The sequence below is a fragment of the Myzus persicae genome, unplaced genomic scaffold, assembly GCF_001856785.1.
Source record: "Myzus persicae strain clone G006 unplaced genomic scaffold, MPER_G0061.0, whole genome shotgun sequence".
NCBI classification, from domain to species: domain Eukaryota; kingdom Metazoa; phylum Arthropoda; class Insecta; order Hemiptera; family Aphididae; genus Myzus; species Myzus persicae.
Window position 1 is genome coordinate 134,024 of NW_019103174.1, and position 22,194 is coordinate 156,217.

The 22,194-nt window shown below is 26.5% G+C and overlaps 1 protein-coding gene across 4 annotated transcripts in view; it reads right to left on the bottom strand.

Moving 5' to 3' along the window:
- The window catches only part of LOC111033934, a 31,638-nt gene extending 11,727 nt beyond the window's left edge, over positions 1 to 19,911 (bottom strand). The window contains exons 1-5 of one of the 4 annotated variants that reach the window (XM_022314892.1): positions 11,395 to 11,503; positions 9,784 to 9,919; positions 6,563 to 6,665; positions 769 to 901; positions 499 to 629 (exon numbers count right to left, since the gene is read on the bottom strand). In XM_022314892.1, the coding sequence (XP_022170584.1) occupies positions 499 to 629; positions 769 to 901; positions 6,563 to 6,665; positions 9,784 to 9,833 (417 nt within the window). In that variant the 5' untranslated portion in view covers positions 9,834 to 9,919; positions 11,395 to 11,503. Of the gene's footprint in view, positions 1 to 498; positions 630 to 768; positions 902 to 6,562; positions 6,666 to 6,798; positions 6,903 to 9,783; positions 9,920 to 11,394; positions 11,504 to 12,247; positions 12,272 to 19,711 lie in introns of those variants that run through there. The other 3 variants (XM_022314894.1, XM_022314895.1, XM_022314893.1) reach the window with 3 other exon arrangements.
- Between the last annotated feature and the right edge of the window lie 2,283 nt (positions 19,912 to 22,194).

Genomic DNA, 22,194 nt, shown 5'->3' on the forward strand with positions numbered 1-22,194 from the left:
GATCGATAATTATTATTATATGCATGTAATTTCGATGGTCCTAATTCGTATCAGGTAACTTGGAATTTTGACGATTTACAAAAAGCTTTGCCTCCTTAGAGGATTTCAATTCTAAATGACATACTGAGCAAAACTTTCGTTAAAACTTTTTTCCACATTGTGTTTTATTAATATTTCACGAGGCCATAAAAGTTCTTAGAAAAAGTTAAAGTGTAAATGGTAATTACATCCATAGATTTTGTATAAGAAGTTTTTTTTTTACTCTGTAACCAAACTTTATCCGACAATTAAATAAGAAGGTATTTCATTGAATACAATCATAGCAATATTATTTAAGTACAATTGACGGTTAATAATAATAAATTTATGTTTGAAGAACAATAATCACGACAAACGTGATCTAAACGTATCGCAATAATGGCACAGTGTTATATTATGCGCATCATTTATTGGAGTATAATGAAAAAAAACGCTCATAATTGTTTCAATTGACCTTACCTGACCTGCAAAATAATGCCTGCTGATTATCCCTCTGCCGTATTCACCCCCCGCTTCGTGTCGTCTAGGTTGAGCTTGATCATACGCGTCCCCGCACACTCCGCATTTCCCGTCGTTAACGCTCCATTGAACTAAAAACATACATTATTACCTTCTTACTTGTTTTTTTCTTTGCTCTACGTTTCGATATTAGCAATTCGAGCTCGTAAAGTAAAAATAATAATAATAAAAATAATCGACGGATTTTCTCGATCTGGATTTACATCGTACCAGAATGGCCTCCGCAAAACAATTCGTTATCGTTGTAATCGACCGGATTAGGATATCCGAACCGCCACATACTGTTTCTTGACGGTGGCTCCATAAGTCTTCCATGCCCGACCACAGAATCGAATAGATGTACCTATTCAAGAAACAAACAAAAATCACTAAATTTAATATTAGTGCAGACGAGTAGAAAATATGTTAATATATCTTCACCAAATACCCACTTGTAAATATTGATTACTTAATACATACTATACTCATGTACCAATAACGAGTATAGACTGAGTTTTCCAACGATTTTGAATATCGATGATTCGATATGATATCGAAATCGTGGAATTTATTTTGATATATGCGATATCGATATTCATGAAAAAATCATCTGAAATAGCACCTGCACTCTTTTTCTGGCTTTTCTAATGTGATACGCCTAACTATTGTTATTTATTCACCTTCTCATATTATTCCATTTATTATACACACTGTATGGATTGTAAATATTCATTAAATAAACTAATTTAAAAAAAATAATAAAAAGTATAATAACTAAAGAAAAATACTTAACACTTCATTTAAGTAGTTAAGTATATGTATTTAAATCGCCAAAAAGTACTTAAGTATCGTTTATACTTAATTAATGGAGTTCTTTGCCAACGCTTATTTAGTGAATTTATAATGGTCATATAAAAACAAAAAAAATAGACTATTAACCGAAAGCGTACACCACCTTTCATTTCTAAACTAATATGTAAAATCAAATACAAATCCTGAAACGTTGATGGTGAATACTATCATTTTTATAGAAATACACATCCAATTAAAATTATTAATACTAATGTTTTAATATTTGCATTTAATTTATGTTACAAGACCAAGTATTCGATAAATGGAACTTGAATGTAAAATATAATGAATATTATGAATTAAGAATTAAGCAGCGGTTCATAAAAAAAAAAAACATTTAAGTCTCGGAATTCAATATTAAATGTACCTCACTTTTAATTTAAATTCATAATTTCTCCAATACACTTCAATAATTCTTAGCTAACTACTATTTAATTGTTTATCTGTATTGCGTATCTTTAACAAATAAATTTATAAAACTTTGATATTAATATTGGTAAAATAAAAATGATTTCGATAACAAAAAATATATTGTTAACCAACACTAAATAATAACATAATTAACATAAATTTCAATTAAAAAAGAGGGAAAGTAGGTAATAGCTCTGTGGATAATGTAATGTATGTGTTAAATTTGAATTCAATGATAAATCATTGCATAAGGAAAACGATTTTGTGCTATATTCAGTATATTTTATTACATACTACATTATATTAAAATTGCTATAGTAGTAATTTATTTTGCAATTAGTAATGCAGTAGGTTAAATTATATTTTTCCGACATTGCATTTGTGAAACAATCTTTTATTCAAATAATTTTTGACAGAGTGGAAATATCAAATATAATATTACATTATATAACATTTTACCAATATTTATGGATAGAAAAAAATCAAAAACGTCAAATATATATATATATATATATTATACATCTAAAAAGTTATCATATTTTGAAAATTGTATTATGCATAGAAAATACAGACATAAATATTTCTTGAAAATTTGTTTTTTTGCATTTTTGACTCTAACTATAGTACTAAGTCACTACTAACTATGTCTAATTTTCTACCAGAAACCAACCTCAAAGTGAAATATTGAATCATTTTAAGGCCCCAAAAGATGCCAACAGACAGAAAAAATATCATTGTGAAATCAATACATTTGTCTATCAGAATCTAAAATCTGAGAGACTAATACACTACTAACAAAACATAATGATAATTTTATTATTTTTAGGCGATTATTAGTGAACATTTTAATTTGTAATTAAACTTGATTTCAGTATTTTCAGTTATTTTATGGAATTGTTAAAACTTTATTTTCGAATAACTTAGGAACTATTTTTCATGATAATGATTTTATACATTTTTAATTTATTATAAAGTAAAAACATGTATATTTTGTTTAATATCCTGAACTAGAACATTTTGTATATTTAGTTATTTTTAAGAATGCAATGTTTCATCTACAATTGGTGAGGTGCAACAGGGGGTATTCCTTAGACTATTTCATTTGTCTTAGTATGGAATAATAATAAATAGGGCTGAGATTTAAATGTTAATACTTCATATTTTTACTGAAACATGACAAATTCATTGAGATATTTAATAAACTGGTATCTTAAAATTTTCAATAAAATGTTCACATATCAAGGTATAGTAAAAGTCATATTTTATTTTACATATTTCGTCATAATATTGTATACAATATTTATAATAATTTCGTATTTTTTTTTCATACCTTTTACATATTCTCGTTTACAATACTCAAAACTAAAATTATTTGTCAATTATTCTTATCGTTAAAGTTGGAACAAAGACGATTCGTGGTCAGAGGTGGAAATTGATAGTAGGATCGTATTAATATTGTAAGAGTGTACTGCATTCATTTTAAAATACTATCTAGTTGCAATTGTTCGATTGTTCTATTTTGGTATGATAAGAATATAAAAACAATTGTATTTCACTAAATTTTTATTAAAAAAGTTGAATCAAAAATTCAATGTCATAAAGGTATTTGTAATTTCTTATTATATATTATTTTAAATTCTTATACTCTACCTATTTTGGTTATTTTAATTACTTATAATTTCACACACTTTGACTTTAATATTACATAAACCTAAATTACAACCATACAGTACTACATTTTGGTTCAATTGGTAAGTTAGTAAAATTGTTTGATGTAGAATATTATTCAATAAATATTGATTTGCATGAAAAAGTAAAAACCTAATATGTCATTATGATATAAAATAAATGTACGAATATTTCTATTTTCTGTATTTTATAAGCAAAACGGCCATAAATACTAAGCGCTAACACTAAATTTATTTAGATACGATAACTGCTGCCCATCAATAAAATTATCAATCTAAAATTAATGACAATTTAACTAGTTTTTTGAACTTGCTTAAGTCATTACTTTTAACCACTTGATGTATCTAACAGTGTTATGCTAAAAAAAAACTTTAGAAGTAAAATAGAAACACAATAAGTTTGTTAAAAATTACATTTTGAAAGCAATTATATTGTCAGATTATATTTAAGATTCTAAGTAGAATATGCATTTTCTATGTTTTTAGAACATTTAGGTACATTGCAAGTATTTATATAAATTAAATTATTATTACAAGTACCCATTTAACTAACTTATTCATGTTCATTTTGTAAAAATAATTAATTTAATAAATTTCAATGTTTTAGATATTAAATAGAGTCACAGAGATGTTATACAAAACTTTTATACATTTTTTTCACATTAGAATAATATGTACATGATTTAAAATCAATAGTTTCCCCCTATTCTTAGAATATAAATAAAATATAATTTAATTACACAAAATCATCTACAATACGGCATGAGCTAAATTTAGTACTTTTAAGCTATATTCAAGTTAGGCTACAACCATTTTATTAAATTATCTTATAAATTGCAAATGAATTATTAACATTTACATAGTAATTACTTCATTATTATTACTTTAATTAATCTTGATAAATGTGAATTTGGAAAATGAAATGAAAATGAAAATAAATACGAAAAAGTAAACATTTTGTAAAATAGATTACGTTAGATATTTCCTGACTTGTTTATTATTTTAAATTAAATAAAAATGGTTTTTTTATATTTTTAATCTATTATAAGATCATCAAATTGTAGTAAATACTGCCGACGAAAATTGTTTAAATATATGTGCCTACATTTTTTATTTGTATACACTATATAGTATATACTATACATATTATACAGTAATAATAGTGTTATAAGTTATAACAGACATAATATAAATATAAATAATATATACGTATACTCTTTCAATGAACATAAATATGATTTATTTTTAAACGAGAATATATAGTTTATCATACAATTTAATAAATTCTTTAAATCTTAAATCATAATTTTTATTTGAACACACGACCGAATACTTTTGTTGTCGTTGTAAGTTATTCAATTTGTATATTTATTAGTACAAAAAGGGCGTTGCGATGGAAACGGATTTTAAATGTATGAGTTCACTGAAGGCGAAGTTCCACGATCTGATAATGTTATTTATGTCATTTTAACAATGGTCTGCGTAGGTGCCAAAAACGATATTATTAAAGTTCGTTAGTGTTGCATAAATTCCATTATATATTGTAGATGTGATGAAATTAAATATTCCAAAAAGGTGACAATACTCGAACAACCTAATTTTAATCTAAACCGGTTTTGTACAACACATTAAAATCACACTTTTTAAACAATTTTTTGTTGTATAGTAGTTGCAAACAACTAATATTAGTTAAGCTTATACACTTAGTATAAGCTGCTGATTGCTAGTATACCTACATATTTTTACCCGAACAACTTATTTTTATATAAACGGAAATTGATTTTGAAGTGATGTCTCTTATTACGCTCACGTAACTTAGTAAGTAGCAGTATTTTTTAATTTCTACATTTATTTAATTGAGAAATAAAAACACTTTAAACAAAATGTACACCTATGTAAAAATAATATAAAACATTATTCTGTATGAAAAGCATTTTTTTTTATTATTATTATTATATATAATTAACTATAGTTAATAATTCAATCTGTCTTCAAAAACTATAATCAAAAATCAATAACTAAATTAATAACATGTTTTAAATAAATTGATTTATTATTTCACCCTGTGTTATCGTGTTATTCTGGTAATTACTAGTCATCTATTCATATGTTATAGTTTTACAGATCATTTAATATTATAAATGTAAAATTCATAAATTATCTTCAACAAAAACCTGTTTTATAATATCTTAATATATAGGTACTTCAAAATACTCAATAAAATATATGCTTCAGTCATTTTAAAATGTGTAGGTACATAGGTATGTACCAGGTGCATTGTACCTAACACCGAACTATGTACATTGAAAATCTTTTGTTATTATCTTTAAAAGCTATATTATGTATAGACAATAGACCTATAGTCTCTACTCTTTATAAATAATAAAATATAATACTTCTTGTATAATAAACAATTTATTAACACCCTACAATTAGTAAGAAATAAATTGTAATTAAATTTTTTTTTTAAGTTTTTTACATTCTTTTATTATACAATAATTTATGTCCCGATGTTCTGTTGTTATATTTTGTTTAATAAAATGTAAAGCTCGGGTGAAGGAACATACTGTACCATGTATATTTTAAATTATGTGAAATGTTAAAATAAATACTTTAAGCATAGTATTCAAAAACTACACTTGACTTCTTTGAATGAGCTTTCGTTTCTAATAATTATTATTCTAAAAGAATTCATGGAAAATAATAATACTATATCATTATAAATGGAAACAAACTTGAGTACAAAGTAAAAACTGTATTTATTTCACAATTATTTGTTGTTTTAATTACATATTTTATTTTAGCATAGTTAAAATGTGCTTTGTGCTCTTCCTAAGTGAACAAAGCATAATTTAATAATTTATTACGCCTTAATGTTTATAAATTATAATTAATATGATATAATATAAGTATATGCATACAATCCGTTTATAGAGTGATTGAACATTCTTATCTATTCTGTACTATTAGAGTAGCTGGCTGAAACTATTTTACGTCGTATACCTATTGTTACTATAGTTTATACCTAACAATGGAACCATAATACGTTTTTATTTATTATTTTGTGTACTCACCCAAAGTAAACAAACTGGAATGAAGATTTGCAGAGTCCATTGAGTAGATGTCAAACATTTTTTCATTTTTGTACTATTACACTTCAAAACGACTGCATTCAAACTGGAAAAAAAAACTATAAGATAATACCAAATATTATGTTATAGCGAGTGATCTTTAAAAATAATTTGAATCGTTTCACTGGTCCCCCCAAACAAATAATGATCACTGAACGATTAGTTATCATGTTTCGCACCTTTTAACCTTCGACCGCGACAGATCCATTCGGGAATCAAATTATATTTTTTGTTTATTACGTTTTTATTAAGCGATATGAAATCTTTAAACACATTTAGATCAGGAACAGTAGTATTAAATGTTCGTATTACTTTGCAAAGTGGAGTAAACCAGTCGTTAATTGACCCTCGAGGGGCTGCGTGCTACGTTTTTATGAGTATGAAAAAACATGGAAATCTGTCGTCCGACAAGGCCAAACCCTCAGGAAAAATGAAGAGAGGGAACTACTAAAATACAATAGTCCAAAACAAAAACAAAACAAAAATATTACGATGGTAAAGAATAAAAAATAAAAGATGGTAAAAAAACACATACAGATCTAACACAATGTGAATATGATCGGAATTTACTCGCTTCAATTGTACAATATCGACGACGATCACCATAAGAACGTCGACCACGTCGAAAAGGTCATGTACCACGTTTGTTTATGGTATAGGTATTAGGTACTTGTTCTCAAAACTTTGTCGACCACGGCAAGGGGGAAATATAATGTATGGAGTCGTTTGTTGATTTTATGCTATATTATTCGCAGTGTTTTATGTCTTCTTCCTCTTCATCTACTCTCCGTCCCAATCACCATCCCCACCACCAGCCCCAACCCCAACCACCCGAGACACATCCAGACAGTCGGCAGTATGGGTAAGACATATTATACATACATTGTACAGGTACTTGCCGGTCGTGATACTCGGGGAACGACGACCTTCGATTGTGGCTTGTGGCGGCGGTCCACAGAGCAATCGCGACACGCAAAATGTGTGTAATATTAATATAATGTTTATAGTTTGAATATATTATTATTCGATTGTGTTCACCCTTTAGTAGAAAAAAATGTATAAATATATCATGTACCTATGCGATGTGCAGACCGTCAAACTCGTATACACATTATATTTATATTTATATATATATATAATATATATATAGGTACCTATCAAGGATCCCGACCGTGAAATATATTATGAGGTATATTATAATTTTGAAATCCGTAGGCACTTTGACGATGTCTCAATAATAAAACACAGTGAAGCGATTAGTAACGCCTCCTGTGATTTCGAGTTCGTTCGTACGGGTAAACGGAAGCGCGATAAATAGTTTAAGTATTATACAACAGAACATTGGTACTGGGTAGGTACTGTAGGTACTCTCTTACTACATTAAATGTTTCAATCCATAATTGTTATAGCATTACTAAAATATTAATATATCTAAAGACGCTCGTTATTTGTTATGCTACGGTTATCTCATATTTAATTTTTTGTGTGCGAGTTCTAAAATCATGAGAGTCTTTATTATTATATGTATTTGTACGTATTTTAGCTTGCATGAACAAAACTGTTACAACATAATTTGTTTGGAGCACACACGATATGCAAACAAATTATATTTTGTATAAAAAATATGAGGGTAGCATTTCTGCTCGAATAAAGTTCACAAAATAAACAGAACTCTAGATTTAGGATTTATATAATTTGAATAAGAATAGGTACGGATTCCTAGAAAAATCATAGATTCTAACAGAATGTGTTATCGGTTCTTTTTATATTATATATCTATAAAAAATCTTGAATATTCTGTTGGTGTACTCTTTGAGATTTGAGTTATTTAAATTCTCTAGAATTCATTTTCAAACTGTTACAGCGCTACATAAATGCATAATATTATAAAAACGCATCAGTAACTTAATAAATGCTCTTAAAATAACAACACTTAAGAGTCGTAGATAATATTCTGGTGCTAAATTTTTAAATGGTTTAATTTCCTAGTCAAATTAATGCATCAACGTGACTATCTAGAGTGGGATTCCGAATACTGAGTACTCGGGAGCCATTACAAATAGTGACGGCAAATACAACTATAGAAGTTAGGTACCTAGAAGCAGATCCTCTGTAAGGAAAGCCATGTCTCTAACGATATCACGATAATAATTTATTGCACAATCAAATGTACTGTATGTTAAAATATATGTTTTTCTATTTCCTGTAAACAATAACCGAATGGCATTTGTTATTTAAAATTAATAATTAAATATTAATTTATGAGTGTATTATACATCTAAACATACCATGATAGATAATATAAAGCTTTGATACTATCCTACATAAAGTATTTTGTAATACACATCAATATTGTTGGCAAATATGAATACGATAATAGTTAAATTATTTACTTAACGATATCAAGTACATTTACCTCTAGTCGTATCTACAATCTACTGAGTATTAGGTACTTACCTAATACACACACATTCATACATTTCTAAGTTCTAGTTACATATTCTTTGACACTTCAGATATATAATAATTAATATTTACTATCGTTATGGATGGGTAATTAGTTTACGAAAAAAATATTCAATTGCCTTCAACTTTAAATACGTCATCGGGTTTTAATACAGGAACTACTACATGCTTATAATTAAATAATAATTGTTTTTGCTCAATAGTCACCTATATAACAACTATAATTCTGTTATTTTATTACTCGGATACGTTAGCCGATTTAGATACTTATTAGTTATTACTAATACATATATTTCACCTGTGATTTGGAAAACTCGTAATATAAACATAGACAATTCTTGAATATTTGTTAAAATATGAATTAAAATAATATAATATCTAGAAAGTAAAAGTATTAAAGAATACCAAAATAAAAATAATAATAAAGATGTATATAATTTTAATATTTTGATTTCCATTATTATTTTATCATACGTTGCGCTAATTTCAAACTATAAAATAACAATACTTTACAATATTTTATGTTCAAATTTAACTACTATTGAACATTTTAAAACTACAAGTATTTCGTTAGAATATTTCTAATCCCATACTGTATTTAGTTTATAAAATAGGGATAGCAAATAAAAATCGTAAATGGAGTCTAAAAACTACCATGAATCATGATCGTATTAAAATACCAAAGACCAATTACTCACTGATTGGCAATCATTTGTCGCAATATTTTAACTGCTGACTCACGATGCATACTGGTTTGTCTTCATTCTTCTTGTTCAACTAAGTATACGGGAGTATGGAACTTTATGGAGTGTTGTGTATGCAGTGCAACAGATACTAATAATAAAATAGATAAATATTTTTATTTAACTACAGAAAATAAATATTCTCAATTTCCGTAACAATTTATAATAAACATACTAGTACACAAATATTCTTTACCACTAAAAATAGTTTGAAATGTTTGAATACACCACTGGGATTTTCTCAGTCACTAAGTTATAGGAAATTTATGAAAAATGAGTTTAAAATTAAAACTATAATATTAAGAGGCTACATTTTTTATAATTTTAAACGTTTTTAAGATTGCCTAAACTCAAATTAAAAATAAATATACTTCTTGGTATAACTTAAAAATCTTAGATGATTAATTATTTAATTATTTGTATTTATGTATGTTCTAAAACTTAGGTGAGATAGAAATATAGAATAGATAAGTATTATACTTAATTATTTGAATTTATAAGCTATTTATCACTTTCCTCTGACCTACCCCTTGTCTATGAACATTAAAGACATTTGCATACCTACATATTTTATGAATAAAAAAAATTGTGGAATACAAAACATTTAATAATTTTGAATTGAAATTAAAAATATTATTTGTGCTTAACAATGTGGTTACTGTTTAATACGACTTATTCAACTTTTATTCATGAAAATATTTAACGTTTTTATTTTAATGAAACCATAGAAATAAAATTTTACCATTTTATTATTATTAAAACCATAACGATGTACTAGTTAAATTATTTTATAAATAATTGAAAAGTTTTAATTAAGAACAATTTTTAATTGTTAATATCTATATTATTTAATACTGTGAGTTATGATAAATTTCAAATTATATTATTTATAATCAAAATATTTTAACTTTCAAACATATAGGTTATTACTTATTTATATGCGATTTAAACTTGAGATTGAAATTAATAATTAGTAGTAACGAAGTATGTTTGCTTATTCGAGATATCAATTATCTTACCTGTATTAAGTATATGACATAAAGAAGAAAGTGAATTTTGAATAGTCATTTTATATAATACCTATTCAAAGGATGCTAATACAAACAACAATTTAAAAGGAAAATAAGAGTAATAAATTCCCAGAAAATAAAACTATATAAACACGAACAATTTTGCACCTATAATGGCTATAATATTGAGACTTTGAGAGCATCTTTCAGTTAATAAATATTTTCAGGAACCTTACAACATAATATCGCCATCTCTGACACAAAAGTGAATGAAATAAAATGTTAAAATATGTAAAGCGAATTTATTTTGTTTTTGACTACATGATTATCATATATTTAAATACTATATTTTATTTGCGCATATATTAATATTATATTTTAATTATTGGAGGAAATTAGTAACAGCTGAGTAAATGTTACTCTATAATAAATAAAACATTTTAAAAAGCGTTGAAAAACGACTGTTAAAGTATTAGAAAAATATAAATATTTATAAATTAGAGGAGTGAATGTATTTATGTGATCGATTTCTAGGAGATAAAAGGTAAAAACTTACAATCGTAATAGAAATAAGACATTGAAATGAAATAAAATGTTAACGTGATAAATTGAACTTCAAATGTAAAATATCGCTTGCGTATACCTATTACGAACATCTACTGCACTATATTATATTTGACGTTTTCGTTTACAATGTGCATTCGCGTTTACCGAACTTGTTTTACCATAACTCCATGAGCATTAATATTTTAACGAAATGAATGACACGCTAATATTTTATGCGGCAGATAAACCTATTTCAAATACATAATATTACTATACATGTTATTAATAATGATATGTTGTACAGTATTCTTGCAAGGCGCATTCGCTCATAATAATAATAAATAATATCTTACAATACAAAAAACATAAACGTATACATTTTTATTTTCCCGCCCAGACGTGGTTAACTAGTGTACGTGTGTGTTTGTGTTGTTTTTTTTCGCTACACAATGGCCAGACTAGTATTTTCAATTAGGGTAACCCAAGAAGGTTTTTCAAAAGTCGGTAAACAGCACGGTTGCCCGTTATACGTTCTGTTTGCACATCTCTCAGGATATTCGTTTTTATCTCTCTGTCCGCACAACATGTATATGCACACACGCACACACACGCACACACTGTATATATCCCTCTCAACTAGAGTACGTGTGTGTGTGTGTGTGTGTGTGTGTGTGTGTGTGTGTGTGTGTGTAAGTGCGCATGTATTTGCGCCTACTTCGAAATCACGCCAGAGGTCAGTAACCATTTTCAATAAGTGGATTAGTCACCGGTCGATTCGGCTGACGGGGCATATTATATAGTGGTTACACATATATAGAGGTACAAGACAAACTTGACCTATCCGGAGAACATGGTTAACGTACCTCGGCTCGCACGTAAGTATATATAATATCGTCGCGGACAGTAATGCGTGCAAGCAATAACCATTGGGTCGGAATACAATTTCGTCAGCTGCGAGAGACGAGGAATAAAAATGACCATTAATCCAAATCGCCGCGGAACCGTATCGCGTGACTCCTAATCCTCCTGTCCTGTGTGGTTGTTCTCTGGGCCAAACGGGTCCTGCTGCTGCGTTGACATTTCGCAATGATTTTCCACGTTTGTTAATGTTTTATTTATCATTTTTTTTTTCATGTTTTATGTCTTATAAATGTCAACATAAGCCGTTCAAACTCTACTTACGCGAGTCTACACTTCAATCGACACTCACGCGTCTTTGTCTTCAAAGGTTTTTACTTATATATGCAATATGCATATATACCTACACAGCCTGAGAACCGTCTGTAAAGAGATTGTAATACGTGGTCGAAACTTCTTTAAGTGTTCGTATACATTATAAACGTATGTAAATAGATTTGTTATAAGTATATACCGCAAGACTGCAGGAAAGACTAAGTGATAAAAATTGTGTAAATAATCTGTCAATTCATAACTACTAAAATACTAGGTACTCAAAAAGTGTATTGATATACCTATGTATTATATATAATAGTATTTTCTACAGAATATTACTTTATTATAACGATAGTTTGTTATAGATAATATGCACACAACAACTTTAATTAAGAATTGTTGTTGTTATTAATTATTATACTTTATTTTTACAAAAAGTTAAAATTATTATTTATTTTTTTAACTTTCCCAGTATACTGAAAAAAAAAAACATAATTAAATTACTGATTCAAACAAACAATAACATGTTACTGTAGTAAAATTAAGAGACGCTTGTCCATAAAAATAAACTAACATTTTAAAACGAAGGACACACTATCTTATAAAATAATTAAATTAAATTTTTTGTAGATTATTTTTATGAATAGTGTCTTAAACTGTATTTGAACTTTTGAAGACGCTATTAAATACCTACTTAAAATACTTATGATAAAAATAAAATACATTTTAAGAAAATTATGTTTTCTAAACATACACATTGCAAGCATAATATTTACATAATATCATGATTAAAAACAAATAATGATTGATTATATCTTGATTTAAAATGAATACTGAACAAAATGTTTAAATGTTACTGCTTTATAAGTCAAAGATAATATTATGCATTATTTCAAACTTCAGAATTTATTTTTTTTATTTTATTTCCCTAAAAATGGATATAAAAAAATGTATTAACACGTATGTAAAATGCATACAAAACAAATATTATTTTAGTTAGATATTCTTATAATACAACTTTTTAAATCAACAATTCAAGTATGTTTTAAATTCACTTTCTGTAAAATAATGGTGTATAATGATTACATTTTTTTTAGATTTTGGTTTAAGCAAGAAAATATAGATGATTTGTTTTAAAAAAATACTGTAAGCACTTTCTAGTGATAAAAACTCAAAAGCTTCAAATGTTCCCTGTAGCCCTATCTATTGGCTGAATATTGCGTCTAGTTAGTTCTTTGAAAAGGTCGTTTCAACGGTCTCAGCAAGATTAATAAATTATATAACTAATTATATAACTAGCCTTGTACACAGTATACAAACATTAATATTACCTAAAACCCGCAAAAATTATTGAAGAACTTACAGTTTATGCAACATTTCAAATTTAAGCATAAAAATAATGGACCACCAAGACTCTCTCATATCAAACCGAGCGAACCGACACAAGTGGTGAGTGCCACGTCACTGTGTCTTGCCTGGCTATTTAAATTTAATCATCACTAATCATGATGTATTTGATTCCAATGAAAACAATATTATTTATTTGTGAGTATAATTATCGTATTGGATAAAATAAAGTAAAATAAATAAGGATACTTAAGTTAACTTTATAAGTTATTTTTAATTTTTATATGATAATGAAAATAATCAAATGTGAATTATTTGTAACCACTTTTATGTTTATGGTATTGCCGTTTAGGTAATAGTTATAAAAATAAAATTTCTATAATATTAGTGCTGTAAGTACTTATAAAGTTAAAACCGTTATACTTAAAAAGAAACAATACATTTAATTATGCCTTAAGCTTTTAGTAATATTTTTTCACATACATTTTCCATTAAACTTAGATTAAGAAACGAAAAATAAATTATGTACCTTGAATATCATACTGATATTATATTATCATAATTCATAATGCAATATTATAACCTATGGGTATAATATAATAAAACTGCCAATAAAGACGATACACCCATCACTCGTAGTGCCATGATTTTAGCATAAAAAAATGGTATAATATAATAGATACTTAGGTATTAATATATTATTATGCCAATATTGTATATTGTATAATGTTAACAAATGTTAATCATTTTGTTTAAAAACAAAATTAGTTAAATATTTTCCCAAACTGCATTGCCTTGTTTATTACAGTACATATTATTATCTGATTATAAACATATTATATGATTTGTATGTTTCATTAAATAACCACATACATTTTTTTTTTTAAATTAAATTATTTCTGTGACGTTATGCAGGTACCTATAACTTTCCTATTGAAAATAATTTTGAATTGAATTAATTAATTAATATTAGTTGTATAAACTGCACCGAAAAAATATTTTTTAAATAATATATTACTTAAATATATTATGAGGTACAAACATACATAACTGTATCCCTAAAACAAAAATAACCTGAATATTTCATATACCTACTATTATTGACGTTTAAATATTATTAGTTTCTTAAATAGTTCAAGTTTTGTGTTTTTAAACCAAGTATGCAATATGTATATTGAAAAAAATGAAAGGAGGTTTTTAGGCTAGGCGGTGGCAATCGTGAAGTTTTTGCACATATGTTTCTTTATCCAGTTGCCGAGCGGTTCAAGCCATTGTTGATGTTAGATATATTTATATAATTATTATTAATCTTCTTGTCCTGCCGAATAATGCTTTAAATTCTAAATACGACGAAGTTAAGTCTACACGGGAAACGAAAACCTGTGGTTCGGAACCCGGAGGAACCAAGCCGAATTATGTATGGCCACATGAAAAATGGTTCATTGGTTTCGTCTCCAATGATCTCCCCGAGACAAATCGGTTTGATTAATAGGTGTACACTTTGACCTCTCTTGAACAGTTCGTCGTGATGACAAAATTTTATCACGTGCCTTGTCTATTATACAAAAAAATCACCCTACTATTTACAAAACTACGGTAACCGTTAAGACGCTATATGGTCTATCAACACGACCATGTTCTCAAGGTCAAGATCAACGTCTGCAGCTTATATCATATTATAATCGCATAATGAATGTATTCTATATTATATAATATAATCCTAATAGACTCAATGGGTTATTACTATTGTGGATAATTACCCATAATTATATTTAGTAATAACATTTAAACCTTAAAGTACCTAAGCGGTTGTTCAATTTGTGCACTAAGATGAGTGAAACAAACTGAACTTATTTTATTATTTTAAAACTGTTTTTTTTTTTTTGTTTACATAGAAATATAAACGCGTTATCACTCTACCATTTAATCAAAACCAATCATATCTATATTTATGTTTAATGTCTATACATATTAAAAAATGTTCACATTTCTTTGTAGTTTTTAAATCCACAATGCTCAAACTATGTTATTTTTGTGTTCACGAAATACAACTCTGATATTATGGGAATAAATGGGTCTATAATAAGTACGTCTGTACGGCCATAGAACAATGGTATGGTGTAGGTAATGTTCCTTAGACGTTATAATGACATTTTTATACTGCTGTGTTAGTTACTTTGGCTATTAAATATTGTATAGAGTTATACAAAAGTGTATGTTATAATAGTGTATTTCCTGGTGGAAACCAACTCTGCTCGTTTTGAAATACACCCCGTATTGTAATTTTGTGAGGATTCTACATTTTACACAATATAGAGTACCCAATCGTCGTTTAGCCAACTTATACTAATCCACAAAGCTCAGAAATAACTTATAAGGATTATTTAACTCGCAAAGCGTTTGAGTCGAATAAACTGATACACTATAGCTGAACACGTGCGTACGAGTATACAATGAATGTTTGGAGATTATCAAAAGGATTGCGTTTTATATAACGGCCAATACATTATTGTTTGGAAGTTAATTTTTTTTTCTCGACAAACAATATTATCATTTTTATTATTATTATATGGCTATGTAGATACACTATAATATTATATAACCTATATCGGTATTTATTATACTGATTTATAAATGTTGAGTAATTCGTGGTTGGCATATTGACAAATGCAGGTAATGGAATTGTAGAATATTGTATAGATGCAGCATAACAGCATACAAACTGTATACACTGACACACAGTAGAATTGAGTTGCAAAAATAACGTTGAATATTATATATTTTAATTTGTGGGAGGTATATTTATTGTCTAAACTAAAACACGTGTCGTTTTGTTAATGGAAATGAATGTTAATGGAAAATAATAATAGCAAAAAATTAACATTTGACATTAAAACGCAAATATTCAGCAACTCGTAAAACTAACTTTGACAGTGCCTTCACTGTAATTACGTGAATAATTTTAAAAGGTTGTAAATGATGAATATTTTTTGAATAATTTATTATGTATTATAATATATTAAATTGAGACAAATGATAAGCTGCTGTACCAACGTTTTATAATTTAATCTATTTAAATATTACAGGATCATTTTTAATTTACTACAGAGCTGATCGAATGTGAACGTGATTTCAATTACAATTTACTTAGTTTAGAATTTGAAATGCCAACAAAACTGACCTTCAATATGTATTTTGAAGCATAGTCAAATCCAAAATAGCCTTCGTACACAAGATACGTGCAAAACAACCTTTATGATCTAATAAAAATAATAAGTTTTTTCAATTACCTACAACAACCAGTCTCGTCAAACAGAAAAATGATTTAAATACCTAAACCACAAGATTAAATTATACATGTTATATAAAAATCAAATTAATAATATAATATGATAGTTCATACTACACGCATTAATAATTTACATGGATTTGACAAAACAAAGCAAGTTAGCGGTAGACATGTAATATTTTACATAATATTACTATACACGTTTCCTATAAAATATTTTAGTGTATAGTGTATTTACTTATGATCCTGCAATAATTAATTTAATTTAATGAGTAATTTCTGCGTATACACTGGTATAGTTAATACATAAACTTTCGTTTTATTAATTTAATCACACCGTACACGGAATTGAAAATGTTAATAAGACACTATTACTTATTTTAATAAATTAAAATCAATACTTGTAATTGGGTACATAATTATTAATGAAAATAAATATACAAAAATACCCATTCATACTATTATTTTTTTTAAATTATATTGATAGTAATAAATTGGTTTAAAAATTAATTGAGATTGATTAAAAATTTTTTGTAATGGTAACTGGAAATCGTATTAAACTTTCAATCGTATTTCAGATTCACCATGCATTCCCTTAATTTAATAAAAACTTTTTTTGTTAATACTATGGAAATGTAATTCGTTTAAATATTAATATTAATCATTGTATGATAACTATAGGTATTCTCATTATGAAAAATGAAATAAAACAAAGATCAAATATTGTAATATTGTATAATAATCATAATAAGTTTTCAGATGTCGGTCAAAATGAACGCATCAACTTATGGGTGACGCATTTTAATGAAATATACCTATTGACATAGAAAGTTATAAGACATTGAGAATATCAATTGTCATTTATTCCATCTCATTCGAACAGTGAAATTAAAACAAAATCACAAAAACTATTTAATATTCTAGTTCACACTCCGACCTTGACCAAAAAATACTCGCAACTTGGAATTCATAAAATCCTTAAATATATTATTGGTAAATAAAATATGTACACTACAATCGTATGAGTGTATACCTAACATATTATATTATCATGTATACAATACCCCATGGTCCTGTCGTCCCTTCGATATTTAAACAAAATTTGGAATAACAATCGTAAACAATACAACATTTTTACAATGCAATTCGATCGGTTTGACTGAACTTAATGGCTATATATATATATCTGAATATTTCGATAAAATAACGTTACGAGTATAACAGGAATAATTGAGAAAACGCGATGTGACATATTATACCAATATAAGTGATGAACAAAATAACCGATTGAACTTCAGTTATTATTGTGAAATCGTTCAACAACTTTCAATATTTCAACGAGCCCAATGTTTATTTTCAAATTTATCATTACTCGATACTTAAGATTTTCATTATATTTATAAATGCCCTTAATGATGTCATTGCGTGTGATTTAAATTTCGTCTCACGCGTTCAATAGACGTGTCAGTAGCACTCACGATTATCAAACCGGCAGTTAATGAACCGGCAACTATAGCTGCTACAATAAAACGAAAAATACCGCTCGAGGTCGTGCGCCTCGCGCAAGTTTATGTGACAAGAATATCGGAGCTTCTAAAATCTGCCGCCATATTATTATTATCTATTATTTTTGCTTTAGGTCATAATCCGTACAGTTCGGTTAGGTTAGCTTAGAGAAACGATTTATTACAGGGTAATTTGGTTTGTGTTATAATGACATATATATTATACGAATAACATTCGACACGGAAATGCACAACACCGACTGCACCGACATAATAATATGTATTTCTATAGTCACATTTGATAGTTGGGTCTAGTTGTGAATAGTTATCGGCACGTAACTCCGATATCGGTTTAACTCTAAAATATGTGTTTACAACCACTATCTATATAGATTAAAACTGATGAAAAAAATACCTACGGATTTATCTGAGAAACATAAAAATACTAAAAATTAATATAGGTGGCTTCGTATTGAATTGCTGTGAATTAACGTAATTAGTGGTTGTTATAATGAAATTCCTTGTCTTATACTTAAAGAGAATATTTCAATAATTTTCACTGACTTGTCACGATTAAAAATAAAAACGTTTCGAATGGCGTGTTCTCTTTATAAAGAGACGGAAATCATTATTTTTGTATTTATATTTTTATCTTATAAATGGAAATTAACAGTTCATTCAACAATCATTCAAGTCACGTAAATAAAATTTATTTCAATTGAAAAATTAAAATTAAATCTACAAATTTATCTAAACGTATGAAAAACTTTTGAAATTCTAGTAAAATACATCTACTTAATAAGGCTTATGAAAGAATTATTATAGTAATCAAATAGATCCAATATGACGATAAAACAACTTGAATGTACTTATAATTTAAATTGATGAAGGAAATTATAAAAATAATCTCGTATTTTATTAAGAAAAGTACTAAAATAAACCGATGTAAAAAACTATTTTTTCAAACCATGTTACGTTAAATAAATATTGTATTATAGTTAAATTTCTCTTACCTTTTCAACAAGTGATGAAAACCAAAAACAGCAATGTTGTGTTATAACAATATTCAACGAACAAATAATAAACAAAATTGAATTATAATATAAATTGCGCTGGTGTTGAACTATAGGATACAACAATGCGTAATGTATACCGAAGGTGACAATAACATCATAAAGTTAACGTACCCACTATACTGATCCAGCTCGTTGAGGTCTCCAACGTATTTATATTGTGGTTCACTAGTCACATTCATCTCTTCTACTATAGGTAGAAATAGCCGGTACCCCCCGCGCGTCTCTGATATTCTCCAGTTGTAAAATGTATGAATATTTAGAGAATACATTTTTTTACGTCTATATAATTTATGTTGTTTATTATACACATGAGTAAATATAAGTTAGTTGGTTTTTAATTTGTTTAAACGGTAACAAATATACCGATTTAAATTCATAATAACCACACGTCATATTAGTGACCGTGTTCTGTATTTTATCATATTATTATAATCTTGATTGTATTAAATAGAAGTTGTTTACTGTGTATAAACAGTTTGAAAATAAAATTTAGCACGCAAATAAATACCGATTAAATGACGAACCAAGAAAATATCACATTCTCGTTATCAAATTAAGAATATGCATAACGGTATATTATGTTATAAAATAATATACATAGGTATATAATATTGATTTAGAAAATATGTAAAGTAAATTAATCTAATTCGTATATTTGCACACAGTTTCTACAATAAAATTAAAAATATACATACAATATATAAATATGTAATATTAGTAAAATTATAAGACTTTTGCAATTATTATAAAATTGATGAATCATTTGCTAAGTTATTTTACAAAATATCCGTATCTTTTTAAAAACTCAAAAAACACAGAAAATAACCTATAATATATAACCTTATATTTCAATATAATAATTTATTTCAAATTATTTAACTAATGGTATAATAGGTAAACATAGAAATGTAGCAATCTATAAGTGCCAGCAAAATTATTAAAGAAAATAACTACCAACTAATAAAAATATTTAAAAATTATAAAAATTAAAAATTATCTTTATAGATACACATTATTTATTTTATAAATCAGCTTTTTGTATTTAGTTTTTTAATACATCAATATACAAAACAATTGAATACCAAGTTATATGTAAGATGCAACTCATCATTACATATTATAACACAATTACAATAAATTATAAGTTTAAACATGATATTTTTGTAGAGTTTGCGTTTAAATATTTGCTGAAATATTGCAGCAAATATTTGTAAATAAATAATATGCTTATAAGGGTATTTCAACAACTATTGACGATTAAATCAGCCCCTTAGTCCTATATCCTATAGTATTATAAATTTTAAAATCAAAAAGTATTTTGTATGTGATTTTATTTGAAACTAAATTACAAAAAGTTTTAAAAGTCTTCCTTGGTGAATATTATATAATGTACATTTTCATTTTTAATTAAAATTTATAAACGTAAGTACCATAGTTTTAACTTTAAAATCTCTTGAGATTAAATTTGAAATCTGAATTACTATATATTAGAAACAATAAATTAAAAGTTAATCAGTGTAATTTTAACATGAATTATTATTAAATTAATTATTATAGTCAAACAAATATTAATAATAAAAACTTCTTCATAAACTCGCTTATGGATCATTCACTGTTTTCGTGATCAACGTCCAAATTTATATAATGTATAAAACTAAAAGACGAATTTTAAGATAGTCAGACCATAAAGAAAGACCATTGACCTCTTACCTATTTACGAATAAGGATAATTCTGATATACCTAAAGGCTAAAATCATCTATACGAAATTATGCAAACAATAGCAGTCATTCAAGTCATCGGCACACAACAAACACGATCACGTTAAAATATTAATAAAAATATCAATAACAAAAATTAATAAAGAATAGGAGAGATTTATGGGAAAATTAAAACAACTATTACAGTGCATTTAAGATGAAGTATATACCTAATATCAAGTAAAATACAATTTGCCACTTATTTATTTAAGCAATTTTTATTATAAATTAAAAAATGTTATTATAATTGAAATTAATATATTATATATTATATTATATATAATAATTAATTAATAACGCATTAATAATATTAAAACAAAGACAAACGTAATCATATACTATTTATAAAATAAGAATTTAATCCTGATGAGTGTGGGTGTGTGTGTGACTGTGTGAGTGTGTAATTTGGCATAATATGGAAGAGTCAAAGAAAATAATTCCCAGTATATCTATATTTTTCTAAAATTAGCAAAACAGACATTTTTAAACAAAAGCTGTTCAAAATCGTAATTGTTTTTTTTTTTTTTTTGTAATACCAAAAGAGACCTTAAATATTCACCAAATATATATTATACTATAGTATTTTCTAGACATAGCGTTTTCAAAATATTTTCTCTCTCTCTCTCCTTGTGTTATTTGTGGATATTTAAAATTTTTGAAT